The sequence below is a fragment of the Spodoptera frugiperda genome, chromosome 23 (assembly GCF_023101765.2).
Source record: "Spodoptera frugiperda isolate SF20-4 chromosome 23, AGI-APGP_CSIRO_Sfru_2.0, whole genome shotgun sequence".
NCBI lineage: Eukaryota > Metazoa > Arthropoda > Insecta > Lepidoptera > Noctuidae > Spodoptera > Spodoptera frugiperda.
Window position 1 is genome coordinate 8,602,169 of NC_064234.1, and position 25,554 is coordinate 8,627,722.

Below are 25,554 nucleotides of genomic sequence, written 5' to 3' on the forward strand. Positions count from 1 at the left end.
GCTTAATGGTCGATGGTAATCTCTGAAAAAGTTCATCTATAGATGAATATAAACATTTTTGGCGATGAATAATTAATAATTACAATGAATTTTTTGATATGATGATACAATATAATATGTTACTATGCTTAAAAACAATCTTGTTTACTCCTTCGACAGCAAAGCGTGTCGTGATGTGCTAAAAATAAATTTTTAACGACACACATCGACAAACGCAATTCTCAAAATCATTGAGACTAATAAATTAATTTATTCTAACACGGAGTCATGATAGCAATGAAGCAAAAACGAAATATCTGTCTAGTACCTACTTGAATGGCGGAGACAAGTCTTCAGAGCGAGGGAACAAATTAATTGAATGTAATCACGTGTGGAACACGTTAACATTGCGTGCTTTTAAACGTAAATGATCTTCCAAGGCGCTTAATGCTTTCATTCAGTGTTCTCGCTCGTCAGCTTGATTTACTCATTAATTTTCTTGTTTTAACTTGATTTCGCAGCCCCAGTTGTTGATAACATTAAATATGACACGTATTTAATCTTTCTAGTTTCCAACTTAATCTCACCGCCCTCCAAGATACATAAACCTGTAATAACACAAACGATCAATTAATTCCAATGTTCAGAATTGTAAGCGTAACGAATGGTTTTAATTAAATTAAATGCCTTCGAAGATTTGAAGTATCGATATGATATTAAAGTGGCAGGGGAGCCTTGTAGGCAGTCTGGCGACATTCGTTAATATCAAGATAGTGATCGTGTTACGTGACATTACACGGTATTAGATTCATGGGATTCCCATTGGCAAGGGTGCAGTCATTCGTGTCCCTGTGGCCAGACACCTCACCCTTGCACACAGGGGCACTTAATTATGCAAGCAATCTCACAAATTATGCACTCACGCCAAATAACAATATCTAAATAAATGACTCGTGTCACAATTTGAAAACAATTGATCGTATGTTATGCGTCTACATTTAAATTGAGAGTCAATGGAACGCCGAACAAAATGGCCATTACTTCCAATTGAACCAATAACTGTGGTCCGATCAATCAATAGGGTCTACGTGTTTCACAACTCGCACTTGTATGTTGCCGACTGTCCACGTGTAGCCGAGTAACTTGAAGTATATTGCAGGCGTACTAGACGTGAAACATAAAACCTTTTATCGGCGAAGGTAGCATTTCGGTTGGCGTCATTCAACAAAAATTGGGAACATAAGAACAAGTTTCGTGGTGAAAATATGGCGGCATAACAAAGACGTTACCTGAGGAAACAAAACAGAGAGGAGACGCGTGCAATGACAATAACTTTGAAAGCAAAGAGAGTGCATCAGCCTCTTGTCTTTGTCCCGTACAACCTCATGCACTTAGCTCTGGTGCTAATGTATCAATCTTCCTGATGGACAACTTTCTGCATTCTTCGTACTTCGCACTACTCGCAATATCAAAGTTACATCACCTTTCTCCCCAGACAGAGCTCAGTTCAGTTTTAGGAGAATCGCTTGAATTTTTAAACGACTTTATTTGTTCAGAACAGTCTGTCTGAGTAAAAGTTATCGATTAGTAGTCTGTTGTCGAAGTTCTACGAAATAAATTTTCTTTTATTTAATAAAAATATAGACGCATTTGTTGGCCCCAATCACAATCAAATTTATCAAATATTTTATTCAGTGTGGTTTTATGTATTCTGCAAAGCTCTCGAATATTTGAAATAAATAGAGTCTCGTAACGAGGTGAAAGGGATTCTCTGAGGATTTCCTCTTTGTTGTTAAATCCGTAGAGTTTACACAAATCTCACGTTTGCTGTTGGCGCGGCCGTTAGCGCTTGTTAAAATATTTCGCTTTATTTCCATAATGTTATTTCTATTCCTTTATTCACGTCGTGCATTCGTTTTACTGAATTTTATGAACGATAAATTCAAGAGCTAAGAGCCAATAACTTACGTGCCACGACTGTTCCCAAGCATTGAAAAATGCAAATCACTGTCGATAGTCAATAGATGTGTAATAAAATAATCATGAATAATCGGGTTCTTCATAAGCCACTTGTCTCATTGTAGCATAGATATGCATATAGTGAGTGACGCTTCCCTGCTGCGTCGGCGGCGCAGGCGCAGCGGGAGGCCGCGTTACTTACTGCAATTGGTCACGATTACAATTTCACTGATCGAATAAACCCTAATTTAAAATAATATAGATGATTTTTTTATGTATGTAGAATTCGTTTCTGTCAAATAAAGCGGCGGTAAAATGGTTGTTCATCTCATCTGCTCACTGAATAACGATGTTTCCCAACAATAATATCAAAAGAATGCGTCGCCATAAGTTTATCGGGTGAACGGAACTGTTATTCCATGGGTCGAAGTAGTTTATCACGGTTCATGGTAATATTGTAAGCTGATATCGTATCTGGCAACAAAATTGTCGCTACTTATGCTGAACACAGCTATGACCCTATTCTTGGCCCATAAAGTAGAGTTGTTAAGTTCTATGTGGATTACCTCTTATTGGCGCCGCCATGCTTTGAAATGGGTACGATACTAAAACCATAACTTCTTGAAACGGTAAATTCCAGTAGCTAAAATAATGCCGATATTCGCTGACTACATTATTATGACGATTTTCACCATTTTCAAAAGACTTTCAGAAATCAGTTATTAGCCAAATGTCTGCTATAGTTAGGTAATCAGTTCACGTATCCGTGCTTTGTAACGAACTATTGAATAGAGTCTAAACAAAGCCGAAGTTAAACGATGGCTATAGTCGCGTAACACTGTGGTCAGCGATGGCTAAAGTTAAATTGGTTTTGCCAGGACACTGGCAGAATTAAGCTACCTTATGTACCTGCAACGCCAGCGCCCAGATTGTAGAGTTGACGTTATTTCTGCCAGGCTGGCACACATTGCCCGCCAGCTTGTTGGCAAATTGGCAATTTGAGCAACTACATGTTCCTTTAGGATTAATTTCCTCCCTAATTGAAAGCAGCTTTTGCAGCTAAACCGCTTGAGTAGCATGCTAATAGAGGCACACTTACGCTACACTCTCCGTAAAGCATCTAGGTTTCAATTCATTTGCAGTACGTATCGTTGTAAAATATTTACATCAAGCTATGATTGAACTGCACAACTTTCCTTTTAAACCGTCGTCGTCATTTTGAGTAGCTATTTGTAATTCGTATCTGTGATATATATTCAAATATTTTTAATAACACCTTTTTTAACAAAATGTTGACAAATGAGGGATGCGCACACAAAGATCAAGGGTAGGTCCCTTTATTTGCATTTAGATGGGTGCGACAAGTTATTGTGGAGAGCGGCGGGGAGAAGAAGGGCGGTTTAGGGTCGGCACAGGCCGCGGCGCGTTTGCCTTACCCTGGTTCTAATTACCAGCACTAACAGTAAACCTATGTAATTGCCAATTACAACCAAAGGCGTAAACCTAATGCAGATAGGTAAGTAGCGACATAAAACTCATTCGGTGTTTGAAGCATTTACACAATCTCAGTAATCCCTTTAAATGTTTTATGAGGCTAATCTTATCGATAATTGAATAAATAAACATGTAAATATCTTGTAGAATGCAAGTATGCAACTAACTTTACTGGCCATTAAGTTGATTTGCCTAATGCTTGTTGAATATATTCGGTTGAATAAATAAGTAATGCTGCGGTAATGTCGCAACGGCATGCAATAAAGAGAAAACTTTCCCGAGTGTTTATCAAACAAAACAACTGATGTAGCACATCATAGCCAAACAGGTGGCCAGTAGTAAATCTCTGTCATCAAACATTGGATAAGGGCCTACCGTTAGGCGGCAGTGACAAGTGTCTTCTCGCCGGCGTCGCGGCACCCAAAGACCAAAGCTGTAGGTAGGCCAAACAATAGATCAGAAGTAAGGGAAATTACTCTCTGCTTACAAAAAGATATAACCTTTAACATCCAGCGAAAAAAACGCAACGGGTTTAAATTATGTAGCATTAGTTTTCGCCTACGGCTTCATTAATATGTGACTTTTTAGATAGACACCATATTGAGGTGCTTTTATACCTCATGCACCATTTATTTACATAATAGATCCAGCATGAAAAGGAGTCTATAGCCCTTTATAGTTTGTATTTGTTTGCCCACTACAACGAAGTAATAAATCTACAACATTGTTATCTACCTTAAAACGTCTCCATAGTCCGTTTAAGGTCTAATCCGACTACAACCAAAGAGCACTCTCAGTGTGAGATACTTAGATAAATCATTTATAATTTGAGTTTACAAAAGTACGTCATTCTACACAAACCTACGCAGGTTGTTCACAATGATTAAGAAAAGAGCAGAGTCCGGTCCCACGGCACGACACTACAAGACGGATTGTAAACAAGACGAGAATGTGCGGGGGCGATCCATCTCCTCTCCAACGATAAATTCACAACAATTAGTTGTTCCTTAAAGCAATAACCTGTGAAATGGTTCCTGTTATTAATTGACCTTTATCCGTCCTCCCCTTCCCTACACGTGCTGAGGATAATCCCGTCTTACGTGTGGGCTCCGTTATGACTTCGGTTAGTTCGAATATTATTTGATATCATTTCGTCGGGTTTAGGAAAACTAAGCATGCAGATTACGGTATATCTAATTTATAAACCTACGCCAAAATATACTTACAACTTGTATTAATAAACGCTTTCCTATATAAATATTAAACTTCAATTAAAAAGTATGGTTTCGTAACTGTTTTGCCAGAGTACACTAGTATAGTAGTAATATCCTTGTTTCTATACCATGTATAATAATCTCGGGTTAACGAGTTTTCGAGAAATATACTAAACCTAGTATATACAGCGCGCTTAGGGGCGATAATATCCAGGAACAAACAGGGTGATCTACGAAATGTTTATCCAACTAAATTTCCCTAGGTAGTTAGATGTTACACAACAAATATCAGTTTTTATAGTGGAGTAGAGGCGCTCTTGAATTATGTAGTGAAGCGTAAATTATCTTGGAGGAACATATTGCGCGTAGGAGCTTTTCATAGAAGCACACTTGAGGTCGAGAGGTGCACAAGAGGTTGACGTCCCTAGAACGTCGCGTCGAGTGCTCACGACTTGTATCGCGGTTACAGTTATACATACGGAAGGGGTTATTAAAAATAAATAACAATACCACTAACAATCCCGGGGCCCGAGGACGAAGGTTCAAGTGTATGACGGAAATATTTGCGGGAAAATTCACAACATATTTTTTGCCATCGATATTTTTATATTGGAGGGAGGGTAAAAGATTACCACTATTATGATGTTGTGGATACCTACCGCGACCTACTGCTGTGATTTCTGTAGTGGGAAGAGTAGCTTTTATTCCATAACCACTAACCCTACTTTTAGCAAATACAAAATCCATAAGAGTTTTCTCATATCAATTTTCTTCAAAGTTATAAAGTTTAGTAAACATGAGATAGATTTTCATATAAAATATTGTACTTAATTAAGGTTAAAATAAGAAATAAAACATACATTTGAATTCAGCTTCCATACACGTTCAGCATCCAAGTCCAAAGCAACAAAGTAGAAAGCTTTCAAGTGGTCGAATCAAGAATAATGTCGTGCGTAACTGTTCAGCTATTCGTTGATCACAGATATTAGTATTATGGCTGTAGTTACATTCCACAAGGAAGTCTATTTTAGACATTGTTAAATCACCATTCGTCCCGTTCCGTGAGTCAGGCGTTACATGTTCTGAGAAACTGTCGCCAGTAATACGTTATGTACGAGTAGGGTGTCGTCGACAAGGCGCATTCTTCCTAACATTGCATCGTCTCTGACATTTTTCCTTTGCGCGACACTACATCATGGAATGTAACTGGGTCCCTACAATATTCTTCTTCGTTGCTATCGTGATACTAAAAACAATTTGTTTCTAGCTATCAAGTGATATTCTTTTCATCTAAATGTCGTTCTTCAGTACTGCATTTTTCAATTTTGCAATTCTCGTTTAATATAGCTGTTGCACGAAGTCTAGTTTTGACAATGGGCAATAAGCACGCTACCTATTACTACATGAGACCAATGAAATACGTAACTGCCAATATTGGTGTAATAAACATTCACATCATCTTTGGGAATTCGCATACCATTTGTGTTAATTTGAATTCTAAAAAATATTTTTTATTTGTTTCTAAGAAAAAGTATCTAAGTAAAAACTTATATCCACAATGTCTGATTTCAACCCTACTTAAATTTGATCAAAACTTCTTCAGCTCCGGAGATGCCAAGTAACTCCGAAGTTTCAAACTAGTTTGAAGGAAAAAAGTTTACCTTGGAACAAGAGTGTCAATCCATCAGCTCACGTATGTGAATCAATACTCTCCCGTTTGAGTATAAGTTACATAAAAAATACAATGTAGTTACACTACGTGACAAGTCTGTTGTCATAAAACGAGAGACATAAGGTTCACTCATGAATACCCACCGTTGTCGCAAGCCTCAAATCCGCTGTCGAGTTATTGATGGCACGTAATGACGCTCGTTTTGAATAGATCCGTTGCCGAATCAGGAATATACGAGTACCTGCTCATATCGAATGGGGAGGAATGTCTTTGTTTTCAATATCCATCAAGTTCACTTCCTTGTTGTCATAGAGTTGGGAGCGTAAACGTATCGCATTCACTTTGTTTTTCTTTGCTTTGTGCGAATTTTTGCTTTGATACCTCCATTGTGTATTCTTTCCAGTTGACTGATTTGAATATACGTTTGCAGTCGTCACCTTGTATAATTCGTTTAGTTTTGTATTTTAAATTGAAAATCGAATATAACAAGAAATTCTCTTACACCCCAGAGCTCTCCGACCACAACATGTCGTTCGGTTGATTGTTTTTGATCCCCGTACAACAGATTGAATTCAGTGCCGCACATACATATGTATGCACGCAGTCTGTACAATGATACGTACTGCGGATTCGCTGTGAAATTGAAAAAGGCAAACAATTTATTTAGCAGGCCACCCTTGCCCGTCCGCTGAGGGTACGCCATTATTTTTTACGCCGCCTCCTTTCACCTCAATTTTTCCCAGTTTATTGTCGTTTTATACAAATTTTAGGAGCTATTCGATTCGGTTTTGCTTAACGTATATTTATTTTATGATGAGATCTAACCAAAACGTATCCTCGGATCGCGGTTAATTTTTTATGGCATGCTGAAAACAAAACATTGGGTCCATATTTTTAGACGACATCTTGCGTCACGACAGGGCCTGCCATCATTTTGAAATGGGTTTCCTTGAATGAAACCATATTTATTCCCCTTTCTATACGACCGACATACTTCTGTCCTTAACTGAGGAGAAAGGAGAAACGGCAAGTAAATCAACAGTAACGATCCCTCGGAGCCAAGAACGTCGTATCCAATAATGTATAGGATTGGAAGATTGCAGTGGTGACAAGGTGGTAATCCATCGCCGAGCACCATTAACCAGCCCATTTCGTTCGGTTCACTTTTACGACTTCAACTGGAGATAAGCAGTTAATACGTTTGTACTTACGTTTCTCCTTCATTTCGCAGTCAACATAAAGACCTAATGAGACTGTGACAGTCCATAATAGCTAGGAAAAGGGTTCGGTAAGAAATTAATGTTGCTCTGTTTTGTTCTAGTTTTCGTCCACCTAAACGAGATACATGTTACACAAGCGTACGAAATTTCAGTTGTATCAATAAAAACACGCGTTGGTAAACACGAATCGTGTGCTAATCAACTTTCAATCTATGCGTCAACAAACATTGTGTGTTTGGAAATACCTGCATATCTATCTGCTCGCTTTTATCTCACGTTTTTTGATCTGTCTCTATCTAAATAAAATTCTAATCTAAAACTACGTATGCAGGTAGTAATTCTGCAAACTGTCAGAAATATAATATATTTTATACACTGTGTGTACCTACACGAGGAAAGGAGATAATGCAAACACATTTTCTTGAGGAAAAATAAAATTTGTTATGCAGAAAGAGTCACGTTACTTATTGTGTTCACTGAAGCATTGGATAGGAAAATATGGATAGACCCATCGTATGATAGTCTACTTCTAGCATGTTATACTCAGAATTTATTAAATCATATCAATCTACTTGATCAAGTTCTTAACATTCATAGTTTAATTATAATCTAGTGTGGTTTCGAGGGGTAAACACTAACGAAGTTTCTAGCTATTGAAGTAAGAAAACTACTTAGTTTCAGCTATTCCCCCGATACTATTGTTGACTGATAAAACTTTAGACATTTACATCTCCATTGTACCTAAAGCGTTCTAAGTGTATGTAGTTAGTACAGAACCAAAATGCTAGGGATAAATGAATATATACCTACATTATCCAAGCTAGATAATTTTCTAACATCAACTGACTGGAAGGGATAAAAGGTATTGATGATACCTACAATATGATATGTCGAACTCTTTTCAGTATTTTTGACTTTTACCGTTATAACGTCTTTTATCATCAAAACACTAATGAAATGTCACCAATTTCTAAACTTTGTGCTACTTTTGCCTAAAATGGAGATCAAGTAAACTGATTCCAAGATTCATGCACCAATGACAACCTGTAGATGGGACATTATTGATTAAACCCATATAATCTACGTCAATAGTCCTGCAAGCTGATCTATGGACATCAATTTGGCACTAATGTACACCATTGTCCTCTGATAGCAGTTTAGGGAGCTAAGTAATGAAATGTTGTCACAATTGATGGCTGGAGAAATCAAAAGCTAAGGCAAGATTGATGTAATGATGACCGGTATTTATATTTGTCAAGTGATTTTGGAAATTGATGTTATTAGTTGGAAGATAAATATTTTACTGATCTGGAGTATGGTTTCGTTGGAGACATTGCTCATTTAAAAACTGGCAGTTGGATAAATGTAAGTGAGAAATACCTACGTGGGAATGACGAAAATTCTTCCAACGGTGAATAAAAATGAAGTCGGTAAAAAATACAAGGTCTGAATAGTTAAAAAGCTATTTGAAACAATTTAAAAGTTCTCCCATCCCAACAAGTAACAACACTGACAATACTCTAAATAGAAAACCCAATGATAAATAAAAGAAACATGGTCGGTCCATGGAAAGTCGAGGCAAAGAATTTGTTTATACACAAGTCAAAGGAAACCTCAATTAATTACTACAAATATTACTCTTTAGAATGCACCGCTACAGCAATCTTAATTAAACCACATTTAAAAGTTAATTTAAAAAATCCCGCAGTATTTTTAAGAGAGACCTTTCATATTGTTTGTTTAGGATTCCTATTTGAGTTACGAAAGAAATCAAATATTTGTGTTACGTTCATTACGTATACCTTGCTTACACCCTTTTCAATTTAATTGAGATTTTCAAATGAACGAACCATTACTCTTATCTAACGTTTATGTCTTCATAACTCGTTGGGATTTTCCCAAGCTATACCATTATACGGTCTTTATTACATTCTACAACATGCGATGCAATTTTTCCCTAAAAATTGTAAGGCTTTTAACCACAATACAGGTCGAGTACAATCGATGTTATTTCGCGCCGCCCCTCGTGTTGTGCTAGGAAGCTTTAAAATATTCCGGAACCACGAAAAACCTATGACGTCAAGTACCCTTTATCCCAAAGGCTTAGCAGGATAAGAGCTACGAGGGTAAAACCCAGTTGACTTTTTAACGAGACAAGCTTGTGTGTTTAATAAATCATTTAACTGAAAACGTGGGTTTATTCGGCGTTTATGTAAAAGCAGCGGTCGCGTTCACGTCAAAGAGATGTCCATTGGCACACAGTATGACAAATGAACAAATATTTACCGTTAATGAAGTCCGACACATAACCGCGCCCGTGTCCGCTTTATTACCCCTCAATGAGGCTTTATCTAGCGTACGGCTATCACTACGTGTATCAGCGAACACAGCCGACGCTGCCGTTAATTTTGAAAATGTACGGGTTAATGAATACGACGTTGTATTAATAAAGCAACACAAAGGCCCTGATGGAAGGATATAGCTTCATTTATGAAAAGATTTTAAAACGAAATTTTATTATTATTATAATATACATTATTCACTTCGCTTCGAGCTTTTCGGAAAACCCGCCCACACGGAACATCATCAATTGAATCTGTTAGATAGAATGAAAAGCATTTTATGGGAGAAAATAATGTGAACAGTATAATTATGATTGCTAAAGGAAATTGTTCACAGAATTCATCTGACTGTTTTAATACTTCAATCATAGAGAGATGAAACACTCGTCAAGCAGCAAGTCATTTTTATTCCCAATGAAGTACCTACTTCACCAAATACAAAAAGAAAAGTCTCATAATAATTTTGAACCTTACCATATGCAACGGAAAGAAAGTGCAAATACCATCAGTAACTGTAGGTTACTTAAGTTACCTACACACAACTGTGAAAAGATTGGAAAAGCTCTAAAGTAAATGAGAAAACTATGCCAAAATATAAAATAGGGACCGAATTATCTTATCGCCTTCAAGAAACCAGTTACTTTACTTCAAACTCCAAATAACACTAAGGTCGAGAAATGATAAGGTGATATACTTTCGGAAATAGTGCCTATTTGAACGTCTCTAAAAGAAATTGGTCTGAAAGACAGCCCAACCCATCTTTTGGCAACATTATCGAAACATTGTCCACTATAGAAAATGATAAAAGATATATTGAGGTATTTGTGTCCAATAGGGTTTTCTCTACTATCTACATCGGTCCGAACTGTAGTTACAATAAAAATAAGAGCTGAATATTTGGGAATAATGTATATTCCATGAATATGTATGTATAAAATACGAGTTATTGGAAGGTCAGTGTGATAAAGACGGTGGGAGGGGACACGCGTGAGCCATATCTAAGGATTTAGTTCTGTGGCAGTTATTACACCCGCTACGTGGCCCGAGTCCCCGTGTCCCGACCTGCCCTGCCCCATCCCCGCGCTGTCCACAGTCGAGGGTGCGATCGGAAAACGCGATATCAATTCGCGAAAGTTCTCTTTTTGTTGCGACCGCGTCCAGGGGAAAATTAAAATGTATGGAAACCGTTACGGACAATAACGTTTATTGAAATATTGATTAGATTGCTACCATTATGATGCAAATGGGTTGTCAGCACATCTCTTTGTTATACCGCTGGGACAGATTGTGATAAATGTTTAAATAATTTCCAACTGTAAAAGGGTATTGAAAACATTCCATACAACATTGTTAAAGCTTAAAAACCTCTCTCGGGTGTGGCTGTGTTTGAAGAAGAGTAGCGTTCCAACTCGTTATTTTTGTAAAAACCTTATTGAATATTCATTATGTACCCGGATCGATAGCATCTAGTTAGGAATGCAAAAATCAATACGACTTTGCATAATGGGCGCTCATTACATTCCTAGCAACCAGCCTTGGTAATTAACACTCAGTTTGAAGCCACAAAGAAGCCGGTAAATATGTAAAAATACCTAAACGTTGCACTCGACTAAAGCCAGTGTATTTTTCAAGGAAGTAGGAAGCTCAAGCAAGCTGTGCGAATTTTTCTTTGTCCTAAGAACGTCACGTGCTAAAGCTTTTTATTATCCTTACTCCCCTTGCTAGAGGGATGTTACGTAATCGTGGAATTGCCAGCCGTTTCCTTGCAAATGAAGCAATAGCTTCCGCTCACAGGAAATTTCATGGCAACCAATTAATAGTCTGCTCGTGTACCAAACTGTTTTGTGATCAAGAAACCGCTAGCTACAATTATTCCGATCTTAATTTAACGCCTACTTTAATTTTATGTTTTAAACGTTCTATTAATATTAAAACCTCGAATTGCAAATAAAACCCTTACTCAGCTCTCGCAGCAATTACAAAAACAAATGCAAAACACAACAAAAGAAAGGAAATATTTATTTTTCGTATAAAAAATATAGACATGAACTTGAAGCACAATCTCCACCAAATAACTCAATTATTTAACGTAAAAAATATTTTATAAGAGACCAACCGCTGAGAATCGTAAATAGGCAGCGTAATGAATTCCTTGAAGAGAGCCGTAAGAAGAACGTGACACAAATCCAGGCTCAATAAACGAGATGAGTGACGAGCCCGCGCCGCAGCCGCGCAGCCTGCGTGACGCGAGCTCCGAGACCATCCTTCATACAGAAACAAGAACAACCACTCTTGCCTCCTTATACCTAATCTCTTTTATATTCCTCGCTTACATATAAAATGTTTCTGTTATTACCGTCATATAACATTTTACGTACCCCCGCATAACCGTCTCGTAGGTAAGGAGCGTATAACTTTAAAATTTAGGCAACATAAACCATGACCTAGTTCACTACCAATGATCTCGTCATGTTAATGGTAGGCGCTGTAACGCAACTAGTACGATTATAGCATCGTTACACTAATGCTGTCTATATCGACCGACGTAACAATATTGATGGTGTTTGTAAACATAAAACTAACGCAAATGACATCTCGCTGCAGGACAGAATGCGGTTGGCACAACGCCAATGTTTTGCTCCAACGCCCTTTTATCTCTCGTCAAAATACCAAAAATAAAAACACTTACTTACATTTTACACGTGTTACGCATTCCTAAATTGATGACAAATGTTTTATTGGTTTTAAAAATAGTTTTCTTTCTTTCCAGGAACGGTGCTTGGCGTCGAAGTACATTTCGAAAATAAGGACAGTGGATTTTTTCTGAAGCACACAGCGAGATGGAGCGGTTCAGGTCCACCTCCAGAACCTATGGGGACAGCCCTACCAGGCGCCTTGTTATCGCTCGATCGATTTACAGTACTACAAGGGTCTGCGCCCGCGTCAGTGCGAGCGACATACGGGCCGTTCTCCACTAAACAAACTGTACCAGCTCGATACGCAGTGCCCGACCCTTTAGAGCCACCTAGAAGAAACGCATCTCTAACGGAATTGCAAGATGCCACTGCTCACAGACTTGACGTCTCTGCGCACTTGGTGTTTCGAGAGTTACCGCGTGATGCTCCAGTGCTACGTGTTCTATTCCACACGGGTGGTGAGGGCGGCGCGCGGCGTGCCGCAACACGACCACGTCGAGTTTGTATAACGCTACATGCAAGTTATGGAACACGCACGTTAACAGCTACATGTGGCCCTGAAGGTGAGGAGGGTGCGTGTCTTGCTGAATTAACGGTACCGGCGGCATGGTGGCCTGCCGATGGAAAAGGAAAGCGACCACCGAGGACTGTGCGATTAGCATACAGCGCGGCTGAAGCTGGTAGTGGAGAGTCCGCCGAAGGTGCATGTGGCCGTGTCTCTGTACAACCTGCTTGGCCCTTGGGCTCGGTCACGTTAGCCGGAGCTCGTGCTGGATATCGAGAAGCTCGAGCTGGTGACGCGGCTCTTTTATTACCCAGAGCGCCATTATATCCTCACTCTCGACTGCATCTACCCTTCGTAGTACGTCGCGATACAAGCCATACGATTTCACATGTGGTCATCAGGTGAGTTCATTTCTATACATAATAAAACATGTTCCTTCTCATTCATATAACTGCCACCCAAGTGTATGACTTTCTTAATCTGTAACAATGCATTGTATAAAGCCCCACCTGCTTCTGGAGAAAATCTGTCAAAACATCAGCCACTTCATGTTAACGACGGAACAAGTCACGCATCTCTGTGTTATGTCACGCTGACTAATATTTATCGGTATTCCGCCCAACAGGACTGGTTTATTGCTTGTCAACCGCATCTTCTATTTTGCGTAGGAAGTAAGAAACACGATATAATTCATTCGATTCTGACAGTGATGTTTGTATTATAGTACAGAAAGCAAACAAAACGTTGCAACTTGAAAATGTGAAACGGAATGTATGGTTGTGCGGTAACTTTTGGCAAGTTTTGAGCGAGCGCTGCAGTGGGCTGAGGACGAATGAGGTGCCAACTAAACAAGTTCACATGTACTGCTGGAGTACCGAACAACGGCCGCTTCTCACAGCTTCACTGCAAACTGTCGACCTCAATGCGCCAATTAAAACTTTTTCAGTTATTCTAGTTTTTAACAGAATAACGACTTCTCTCGAATCACCTCGTTTATTTCATAGAATTTATTGCTCTTAAAGATCAAGTTTATTCTTCAAATAATTCTTGGTTTCATTCTAGACGACCGCAAAATATGAATAGTTCAACAAGAGATGACATTTTCATTGCGAACATTACATTATGTGCCACACTGTACAGCCTTTTCTAAAGTTTATTTGATAAATTTTACTATTTTATGAGGCTTGTTTTAAATTCATGTAACTTGCGTCTGAAGTTATTTATTCAGATTAATAAAAGCTTTTCATAAAATACAGACTATATTCAGCCATAAAGATATGAAAATATAACATTATGAAATATAAATCTCAAGTAGACGGTACAATATTAATTCATGCATATTACATTTGTAAAATAACTGCTGAGAATACGCTTAAAATTACATAAGATTTAGTGGAACTGCTGAGGCAAAGAGCTTAGCTATTCCCTAAGCCGCCGTGGGATTTGGAGGCGAAAGTGCTTGCGCGCGTCTTCTGTTTGCGCGCCGACGCGCGTCGCCGGGGCGAAACTCCACTGCCGCGCCATATTAGTGCGTGGCGGGACGAGGTCCGGCGCGATCTCATGGCGGAATGGCAGCAACGATAACCGAGGGCTGGGCTCGCTGTCATTGCAGCGAAATGAGGAGTGGCTTGAGAGACGCCACGGCGTCCTCTACCGCCAAGCTTACCGGGCATGGAAGTTTCGGTTTCTGACGGGAGGAAATATTGCGAGGATCGTTGAGGACACAGTGGAACACGGTGGCGCTGTGCCCTGCATTGAGCACCGCCGTGTCCTCAGGGATGTAGTCGGCGACGGCGACCTCTCGCGTCCGGCATTGGTACAAGCCATGGTGACTGGGATGCCGTCTCCTCCTTCTGCGAAAGTCATGCTAGCTAAGGAGGAGGCGGGGCGCGTGAGAGAACGAACCTCCTCACGCGCCAGCCGCCGCAGTAGACACTCCGGGCGTCGGGGATCGCGTGACGATCTCCGGCCACCGTAAGTGCGGGCCTGCGGACGCCGCCCGACCAGAACCAGACCCGTGCGTGCGGCGCGTCGCGTTCCGCGCGCGCCTCAAAGAGCCATCAGACCACCACAGATGGGGCCCAATAGGGCTGATGCCTAATCCGGAGCTGCGGACAACCTGGCTCGAAAGGCAGGAGAAGGAACGGGGTGGCTTTTAGTCAGTAAGAGTCTGACACTCCCTCTCGCCCTCTCGCCTCGCCCAAGGCGAGAAAAGTCATTGGAAGATTTTCCCCCCTCAAAAAAAAAAAAAGCTATTCCCTAAGTACTAAGCGATCATAATTCTTCTTTTAAGCAGGCAAGATATCCGAAGAAATTCTTTCCAAGCTCGGCACTAATATTGAGTTACAGCGTTCTTCTACGTACAATTGTATTCGTTCTAACTGTGATATAGTACAACCGCACTAACCCATTGGAGAACGAAAATTCAAAGAACACTGAGCACTAAATATCGATAAATGTTCACACAGCATAACAAATGAGGCCAAAGTTTGCCAGGAATTCTGCGATCCTTTACCACATTGCTAACACAATTTGGAGCTTAAATTATAGTTCGACAACCTTGCGGAAAATGATACCTATAGTTGCTGAATAGGTACACTCGTATAGATATAATCTACGATACTGATAAAAAGCTAAATAGGGATAACAAATAAATATAGGTGACATAGAACAAAGTGGAAAACTAGTTCAAGGCCAGTCCAATGTCGTGCTAATGGCTATCGAGTGTTCCGAGTAATCATTCTATTTGATTGGAATTGTTTTACCGGTGTCCTCTATTTTATATTGATAAATATTATAATTAACTAATTAATATTCATTTGCAATGCACCCAGTACTCAAAATAATAACAATTTATGTAACGGATTCGAACACAAAATGTCCACAATAAAAGTCGAAAAGAAAACTGCGGGCACAATTTCTAAATGTTCGACGTAAAACGGCCGTGATTGCTCGACTGTACTCCGCAGTGATTTGACACAACGAGCACTAGTGCAATCTTTATACCGGCGCTTCAAGTGCTGCACAAGAATCTAATGGAATCAATATCCTGTCGATATTGGTAAAAGCGGCAAGTCTATTTCAAGAGAAATGAACGGATATGAATGTAGGAAATGCAATTCTACGAGCGTTTAGTGAAGTTTTATTTTTACACTTAGTGCTCTTTGAGTTTGATAGTTTGGTAGGTGCGCCTTACGGTGCAGTTATATTGGGCGGGTCCTTGCAATCATGCCATATATCATGCACCACCTGTTCCAAAACTTCATCGCGGATACGAGTATCTGTTTCTCCTTTTGAATTACGAGGCGGGTCGCACCCGTTCGGGAATACACGACTGCAACCAACTAAATGGAAATTTATTACGGCTTCGGCTTAGCTATTAAAATAAATTTTACTATTCCAACAATAACGTGCGACAGTTTGGCTAACTGCGGTTTTACGTGATCCTGATCCTCCGTAACTCATTGGAGTGTTTATGTAAGTTTGTTTGTTAATCTAACCATCGGTTTAATGTTTTGCGAAAGCTACCAAACAAGTTCAAAGCCTGCGATAAATTATTCTGAGTCAATGCAGAGAATGCATTCGTTGGACAAAGCTTTGATCTCTTCACTTTTACGATCCGTTTTCTAAGAGCTGCAATTGTGTCAGTGTACTTGAGCGGAAGATGTGCATAGTACGTCGTTCGTTAGGTATTGTATGGCAAAGGACGGACGAATGAAATGGGAACGGAAACAATGATTGTTTAGTTATTTAAGTACGCAAGTTACTTTATGGTATAGAAGTAGTTTACAAAGCCAGCAATCAACAATGGGCGATCAATATTCATAGCGATATGTAGGTATCTCTTATTGCGATTGATTTGATGGAACGCTTGAATAATGACGAATCGATGTTTATAGACTCAAAATTTCAACAGCCAAACCTAATAATTATTATGGTTCTATTCGTCATAGAAAATACGAACTATGAGAATGTTAAAATATTTATTTGTTGTATAGAATGAAGGTGAAGTCTGGTCTGCGCTTGGTGAGCGTGACCGCTGCCAACTCCCGCTGGGCAGTGACCGCCGAGGTGAAGCCTCGAGCTGCCACCGTCACAGCTACAAGGCTGGAACAACCGCTGCGAGACGACGACTCATCTGACACGTAAGTAATGTACTCTTTTTTTTTTTTAGGGTGGAAAATCATCCAATGACTTCTCCCGCCTTGGGCGAGGCGAGAGGGGTGTCAGACTCTTACTGACTAAAAACCACCCCGTTCCTACTCCTGGCTGGAGCCGGAGCCCCGGTAAACCCGCTAGGTTGTCCGCAGCTCCGGAAAGTAATGTACTCTAAGATATAGTTTGTTTTACATTTAGAAACGATAAACGAAGGTGAAACTGTTGGGGCTTGAAAATCTGAGAATGGGTCTAACTAAGAATGTGGCATAAGGCATAGGTACTCTTAGTTGTGGAGAGCTGATGTGCCGTATAAATTGATGATATTCAACCAAATCAGGTTAATAAAACCCAGTGCGGAACGTAACTCAGTTTGCGGGAACACCAAGAGAACGAAGGAGTGTAGTATAACACAGTTTCTTACTTGCTAATTACATCAACCGCCTCATTTGTTACCTAAAAGGTTTATTGAAGAGTACCTAATCGATAAATTAATCGGTAATCTCATTATGAACCCAATTTTAGATCCTGTGATCAGAAAGCTTCTACGAAATTACCTACAGCTGTGCCTTCTATCAATCAATTGAACTAAAAGCATCGGGTTTCTATTGGTAGGTGATATATCTAGGGACGTAGGCACGTCATTTTAACAGTGAAATTATTAGCCTGAATTATTACTGTTATATGTTAAATATATTTTTCAACAAATTATTTTCTTTCAAAAAGTTAACGTTACCCTAATTGAAGTTGATTAACTAAATTAGAAGCTAGAAAAAGATGCTTCACATCCACTTTCGAGAATTTTATAGCAGAGTTTCCTGACCAAAGAGATTAACCCTAACTAGCACTTTCCGCTATAAAAATAGGTATCCGGATGCTACGTAATGGCTTCAACTTTCTTGTTAAATTATACGATAAAATTGCGAAACAAGAGCGAACAATTGCTTTCAAATTGAAATGACCGGCATAAATTCCAATAAAATTGAAAAAGACTTTCATTTTCAAAAATAAATCCAATGAAATGAAAATGCCATCTGCAATTCCACATTTTTCCATTTTAGCGATAAAATGTTCTTGCATTCGGAGTGGTCGTAGATAAAGTGGGTTCTTTCTAGCAAGCCGGTCAGCTCGGCGAGAGAGGTTTAAAGAATTCATTCCACTTCTAAGTTTTCTTCAAGTTCGTCCTCAAGTTGAACTGTTTATGTTTAATGTGAAGGTTGAGCTTAACTTAGCTGTACACAAGTTATTGCTATAGCTATACATAATTTTGTAACGTCTCTTATATAATTAATGCAAGTCATACCGGGCTCATAAACGCCCATGCCATTCATCTGTATAGGTACTCGTAGGTATATCTACTTCCAGTTTAACGAGCTCCGCAGTCGCACCAAAATGAAAATTTATTTTTATTCTACACGTTTTATAACAGAATGTTTCCATTTCTCATTTCTTTGGCGGGATTTGTTCACAATTTCGCCCACGACTACTTTGCATTTGCACAGCCATAAATTTTGTCAGCGCTTTTCCGCTTAATGAAACCCGATGTCACGACTAACTTTTTATTGTTTAGATAATTCCGTGTTTCCACTGCAAAACACAAAGCGACAACACCCGAGGGAACGTGAACTTTAGAGTAAAGACTACATAATGCTATTGATTTATTATGACCCGGGTTATGTTCACCTTCAAGATGTTCGACCTCAATAAACAACCTTTTAGGTATCTAGTAAAAGCTTTTAGGCCCACAAACTTTATGAACTGAATATTGTAACTTAATTTATCGATATAGGGAGTCTGAGGAGAGCAGTGGCGTGGGCGAGCCTGGCTGGGAAGAAATCCTCACGTGGTTGGTAGAAGTTGGTGCTGAAGGTGAAGGTGACGGGGAAGGATCGGAGGGAGAGTCAGGGCGTGGAACCGCTCGCATCAGCTGGTCAGCCAAAGTATCCTCAGCACCCACTACAACCTCTACCACCGAAGAACCGCCTCACGAACACAGAGTAAATACAAGACTGGATATTGAAAAGGATGACATACAAGCTGTTTTGCCAATCTCTAAGGTACAGTATTGACGCGTTTACCGTTACTATATCACATCATCGTCCACAATTTCCATAAAATTAATTCAAACAGGATTTATAGCATGTTGAAAACATTTATAGGGATACACGACTTGCTCTTGATTAAAATCAACTTGTAGATACCTACTTCCAGTGAAAGCACACGGCAGAACACTTTATAAGATGTATGTTCTCATGAACAGCATACTACCTACCAATTTACTACGATTAACGGGTGTTCACACCTATACGGTTTTATCTTACTTTCCATTTAAAACGTATCTATGTTATAAATGCGAATACTGATTACAATCACGGACACCTACTCGATTATTCGTCTATTATCGAGACAGGTGCTCGAAATCAACAATTTATTGAGACATCGATTGTAACGATAAATTAACCGAAAGGTATTTTCTTAGTAATTAATGGAACAGAGGGAGCCCGTTTTATTACTAAAACGATATCTTTATTGGGTTCCAAAGGTTTTATGAGTGGCTCGTTGCGAACGACCCGACCTTGTGTGAATAAAACTGTTTAATAGATGCAGCACCTCATTATTGTAGGGTTTATAAATAATACTTGCGCACGCGTACTATTATTTTCGTCTAAATTATACTTAATTTCTGGAGCATTGTGTCTGTAATGCGAGTGATTGTACCAAATAGCTGAGATTAACTTTTAATGCTACATTCTTAGTATGAATGAAGTGGTGTAATGGGAGCTTTATCGCGAGCTAATGGAGGCTATGGTGGGTCGTCGCCGCCCACTGCGCCCACTGTGCCCACTGTGCCTGCTCACTGCTCGCACTCGGCTTGTTCGCCTCGTCAAATTGTTGGGATAACTGCTTCACTGTTCACAATTCTTATTCACGTGCATAATTCATCTACAATTCTTTGGTCAAAATAATTAGAGGCTCAAACGAAAATTCATAGTTAAACTAAAATTCTACGCTATCGTAAATACCAGGGTTATTTTCAAGATAACAAACAATAATAAAACTTTCCCTGTTTTGAAAGTATAATATTTTAGAATAATCGGCCCGTTCTTTGCAAAATAATTTTGCTGCCATTAGTCTGTCACAATAATGAATTAGGGATCAACAAAATCTTTTAACATTTAAATTATATCAAACTTCAATACCACGATTCACGTTTATATCTTTTAAAAGCAATTTGGCTTTTTTCCATTTTCTTGTAAAACGGATTCGTCGTTAATTTAATTTGAAACGTTATATTAAATGGGGGAATTGGTTGTGGGACGTGGGACTCGTGGCGCAGACACGTTGTTTCGAACGCCCGTATAATTTTCATACGTCGACGTGTGCGGTCCCATCGCGCGCCGGTGCGGCTTTAAATGAAGTTACAGAATAATATTTATAAAGCAATTAGTTTATCTCAATATTAGCGTGGGGCCATTAACTCGGGCCTCGGGCGCCCCGAGCTGGAGTGGGCCTCTTCATATCTGCTCACTGACGGATGAACGCTCGGCACTCGCTCCTTGTCTGCCGCCCAAATAGATGATTAAAGCAATTAAATTACGACGTGAATGATGGAGTGTTTTATATGCACGGCGAAACTATTGTAGCCGGAGATTAATAGACAGGGGTCATTATCAGGGACTCGATTACGAGTTTTTGTCAAGGTCCGCCTATATCTTATCTAGAGGCAATCGTTTAGGGGCTACAGACGATAGTCGTGAGGACTAGAAATAAGTTTATATTGCGTACTTCATTACTTCTAGGTCACATTAATGTTTGCCTTAAGCTATTTCTAAGAAAGTGGGTAACTTAAGCTGCCCATGCTTGTATCTCTGATTGGATAATCATAGTGTAAAGCTATCTGTCCACTTGTCTAAGTACAAGGTTGCATTCACAAGTGTTAATCAGCTTATTACTTTTGAGTAATGGATTTTGTCATCATTATCTGTTTGTTAGACATTTGAAATTGATGGGCATTTTTTGAACACCTGTCTTTACTATCTTATTAGTCACTTATTGCTTTTTAATTTGACTGTGGATGTTAGATAATTTTATGAACAATAGTGGTTTTTTTATGCTGTAAGCCGGTAAAACAGCAAACGGATTACCTGACGGTAAGCAATTGTCGACACCTGAAACATTAGAGGCGTTACAAGTGCGTTGCTGGCCTTTTGGGGGTTAGGAATTTATATGTTGTTATGGAATCGAGGATTGGGAAGATTGGGAAGGGGAGTAGGTAATTGGTATATTTAGGTGTTTTCTAGACTAGAGCCAAAAACCACTTGATAAAGTTTGTTTAGTTAAAATAATTCATCGTAAATATTTCCAAATAATGCGATTATAAAATCCTCAAATGACTTTATTTTAAAAATGTGTGTAATAAACAAGGTTAATATTTCACCAGAATTGGGAAGTGTTAAACACGGCGGTGCTGACAGGGCGTCAAGTGTCGCAGGCAATGAAAGTGCTGATCGTGTCGCAAGCGGGACAGGTCGCTGACGTCACGCTGCAGAGCTCCTGCCATTCGGAGGACGAGAGCGTGCTAAAGGTAAGAGTTAAATTATTACTGTGATGGGCACTGAAAACTAAATAACAGTCATTTTGGATTACCTTACAATTGGCATTTTTATTCGTAAAAAAATAGTTTTGTGAAATATATTCTGTATTATTTTTCTGACTCTACAGATTTTTTTTCAACTTTTTCTACAAGTTGTACAGTGTCACCTAAACTTTCTACTAATTACAAAGCAATAAATAGAACGAAAGGTACTTAAAAACAGACACCTATACCTAATAGTAAAACATATATTTTTGTGTAAAAATAAAAACCGCTTGTAATTTCGCAAGTAGGTACATATTTTATTGCATATTTTTTAATAAACGTTGCCCCACATTTGTTTGTTTACATACAGATTGCCCAGTCACCACGTGGCCAACCAACGTCAAATGCAGTCTACAAATATCCAAACAATTTATAACATTTCTCTCCCTATAAACCAGGTATCATCATCATGCAGTTCAGTGTACGTGGACGGGTCGGAAATCCGTGGCTCATCGAACGCGTCAGTGATTGTCAAGTACGGCACGTACACCGGTTTAGCCCGGTTCACAGTCTGGATGCCGGAGTATCCTCTAGAGATTGACGTCGATGACAACAGACTATCCCAAATCAAAGGTAAACGTCATTATGCGATCGTTATGCCCATTTGTATTGCTTAGGGCCAGCGCGCAATAGCGATTAAAGTTGGCCGACAGTTCAGTCAAAATCGAACGACATTACAGAGCGTTATTTTTTTAAATAATAGGTACATCCCCACATTAGAATTTTCTCTTGTGTCTTTGGGTGCGTTTACAAACATAAAGTTCACATTTTTGACACCCAGATATGAAATAAGTTTTTTTTTAATTTGTGGATCACACAAAGAGTTGCTTCCGTGCCGGAATAAAACCCGCTACCCGTATACGCGGCTAGCGATTAAAGTTGCCCAGTTCAGCACCAACCGTACAAGATTATGATCAAACTGTCGCTCGATAGTTTATTCTCGCGGTGGTGCGCGCACTACACCATTGAATTCCGCTGACAGTCTATTAGTAGTTCGGATTCAGATCGATTGACAAGTGCGCTCACACACATACTGCGTCATACTGACTGTGCGATCGGTCGATAGTCGACCGACAGTTTAGTTGAATGTAATGCGCGCACTGGCATACAACTTCATGTACATATGCAATCGCCGATAGTCGTTCAATAGTTTGATCGATTAGGGATCGGGCAGTCTGATTCGATAGTTCGATCGTACAACTCTCTGTACTGATCCTCTGACCGATCAAACTATCGGCCAACTTTAATCGCTAGTGCGCGCTGGCCCTTATTGCTTTGCAATTGAACAAATGAATGAGCGAGTGAGTGAATGATTTGTACGCTTTAATTCAGTTTCTATTGAACTTGTTACTTACTTTAACGAGTTACAAATAACTTTAAACTCGTTGATAATGAACGTAATTTGTTTGAAGCTTTCTTCTAGTTGAGAGTTTAGTGTTCTATGAAATTGGATGGTTGATCTATTCATTTTATTTATAGACATTATCAATATTATCCTTTTGAACTAAAGTTTCTACTTTACGGTGTTTGTTACACAACTCTGACGATACTAGGAAATATTTAAACTGTCCAATAACTTCTTAAAGTACCTATTTGAGTTTTAAAATATCATCCTATATTTTGCCGTATATTTTTAGAATATTTATTTAGGACTTCTTACTACGGTATCTCAAGCGCCTTTTCGATTTAACATCGTCTGTAGATTACGTGTAGGTACCTATATAGGTGACCTAGGTAAGTAACTACAATCATACATCTAATACCTAGTTAAGAACTAGCTTTGTAGGCTTAAAAATAAAATAAAACATTTTTTCTCAAACTTATTTTTAAGTTACTTAACCCATTTTCATCGAATTTAATTGGCTTAACGTCTGGTTTAGGCTGGAAAGTCCCCGATGACGCGAACACAAAGGACCGGGCGAGACGGTCACTGTCGGCCAGGGGTTGGGGAGGCGCCCGACCTGACAACACCAACTCTCTGTCTGAACAGCGCTCCTGCAGGCTTCGGTACCAACAGAGCAATGTTGAGGTAAGAATTTGAACGTTTGTATTAAGTTTTTAGAGTTTATATTCGTTTGTATGTTGACATGACATGATGTTTGTAGTAGGAAAATTGTATTGTATTGCATTGTAAAAGTAGGTAATGTTGTTTCGAAATGGCAATATACATAATACATATCTGATTTACATACCTAATATTTTTACGTAATAAGACTGATTCGTTGAACATCTGAGTTAGGTAAAATTATCAGTTCTTTTAGTCTTGAAAAAAAACAGATATTTGAAATTGTAAAATGTTATTGTAGTTTCGCATTTTCTTCATGAGATGTCATTCTTTTTTTATAAGAACGAAAATATAGGTAATAGGTAATACTTAACTTAAGCGCTTTAGTGTTGCGTGTCTGAATTAAGTAAATTGATCGTATCAAGAACCATCTTGATAGCCCTTTATAAATAAGTAAAAGCAAACTAAATTAAATTAGGTACCTCTTTTACGAAGTCCGCACATAAAAAAACGAACACGTAAAACGTAAAATAAAAACATTTTACTGCTTACAACTGGTTGTACAATTAAAATTGAAGCTTGAAGTCTACAATTAAAATGGAGTCCATAAAAATAGGCGTCTCACCTAATTACTAGGTGCTTGACAACGTCAACGCAGTGTATAGCAACCAACACAATAAATAAGTGCTTTTTGTTAAAAAGAAATGTACGAAATTGTTCGCCAAATGGCAGTGGGCTCGCCCCTCGATCAAGATAATTGGCGTACGAAACAGTGGGTGTAGGTAGTACTTGTAGTGAAAAGGTTGCAAAGTTTGCGTGACCTATCAACAATTTAAGGGTTTGTTTCACTTAAGTACTTCAAATACTGAAGTTAATGTTATTTAGGGATAATATTCTATATCAATATTGGTTGTAAATTGTAAGGATTAGGAGGTTCTGTGCCCGATTCTTTTGTTATACGCTATGTATACCATATATTAAACGCTATGAAGGTATAGCATAGGTTTTCAGTCATCAATGTAGATAGGTATTAAGAAGAATTAGTTTGATACTTAAATGTAATGTATAAGACTTTCAGACTTATTTATAAGTTACTTATAACAATGCCTAGCTTCAGTCGCAATTTAAGTTACTTACTTATTTATGAAACAACTCTTACTGCCACACTCATCATTTAATGGTTTCTTAACCAAGTCATTAGCAATTGTTTTCGGAACAAAATCGTTGCTAAGGAATAGTTTAAATAATCATTAAAAGTCTCAATACTAAAATGCTACTCAATTTTAAGTTGTATAGTAACCTAACCAAATAAGGCCTATGCCCCAATAAAGCCTATTTTGAAAATTTCCCTCTTCCCGATGTCAAATGGTCGCCAAAGTTTATAGAAGTGTGCATGCACATTACTTAACTAATTTGAGCACAGCAAGCAACGTGACGCGATTATGTTGGAACCTACAGACGAAAACAATCACTCTTTAGTTTTTATAAAATTCGAGTAGCGTAAACTGTTAGTATTTTTTATTTATCAGTACACGACGTGCCGTGTTTTGTCTGTATGACAATTATACATTTAGCCATCTTCACATTAGTGAAATAGCTATAATATCGGTGTATTTCATATAATCGTTGTTTTGTTTACCTATGTGCCATGCCCTAATAAAGCCTACAAAAAAA

At 38.8% G+C, this 25,554-nt stretch overlaps 1 protein-coding gene across 1 annotated transcript in view; it reads left to right on the plus strand.

Annotated features, from left to right (window-relative positions):
• The window catches only part of LOC118266773 (transmembrane protein 132E), an 83,240-nt gene that overhangs the window by 45,594 nt on the left and 12,092 nt on the right, over positions 1-25,554 (plus strand). Inside the window, 6 exon segments of the mRNA XM_050703118.1 lie at positions 12,651-13,482; positions 17,080-17,226; positions 19,026-19,293; positions 21,678-21,821; positions 22,274-22,448; positions 23,756-23,904. Coding sequence (XP_050559075.1) covers positions 12,651-13,482; positions 17,080-17,226; positions 19,026-19,293; positions 21,678-21,821; positions 22,274-22,448; positions 23,756-23,904 — 1,715 coding nt within the window.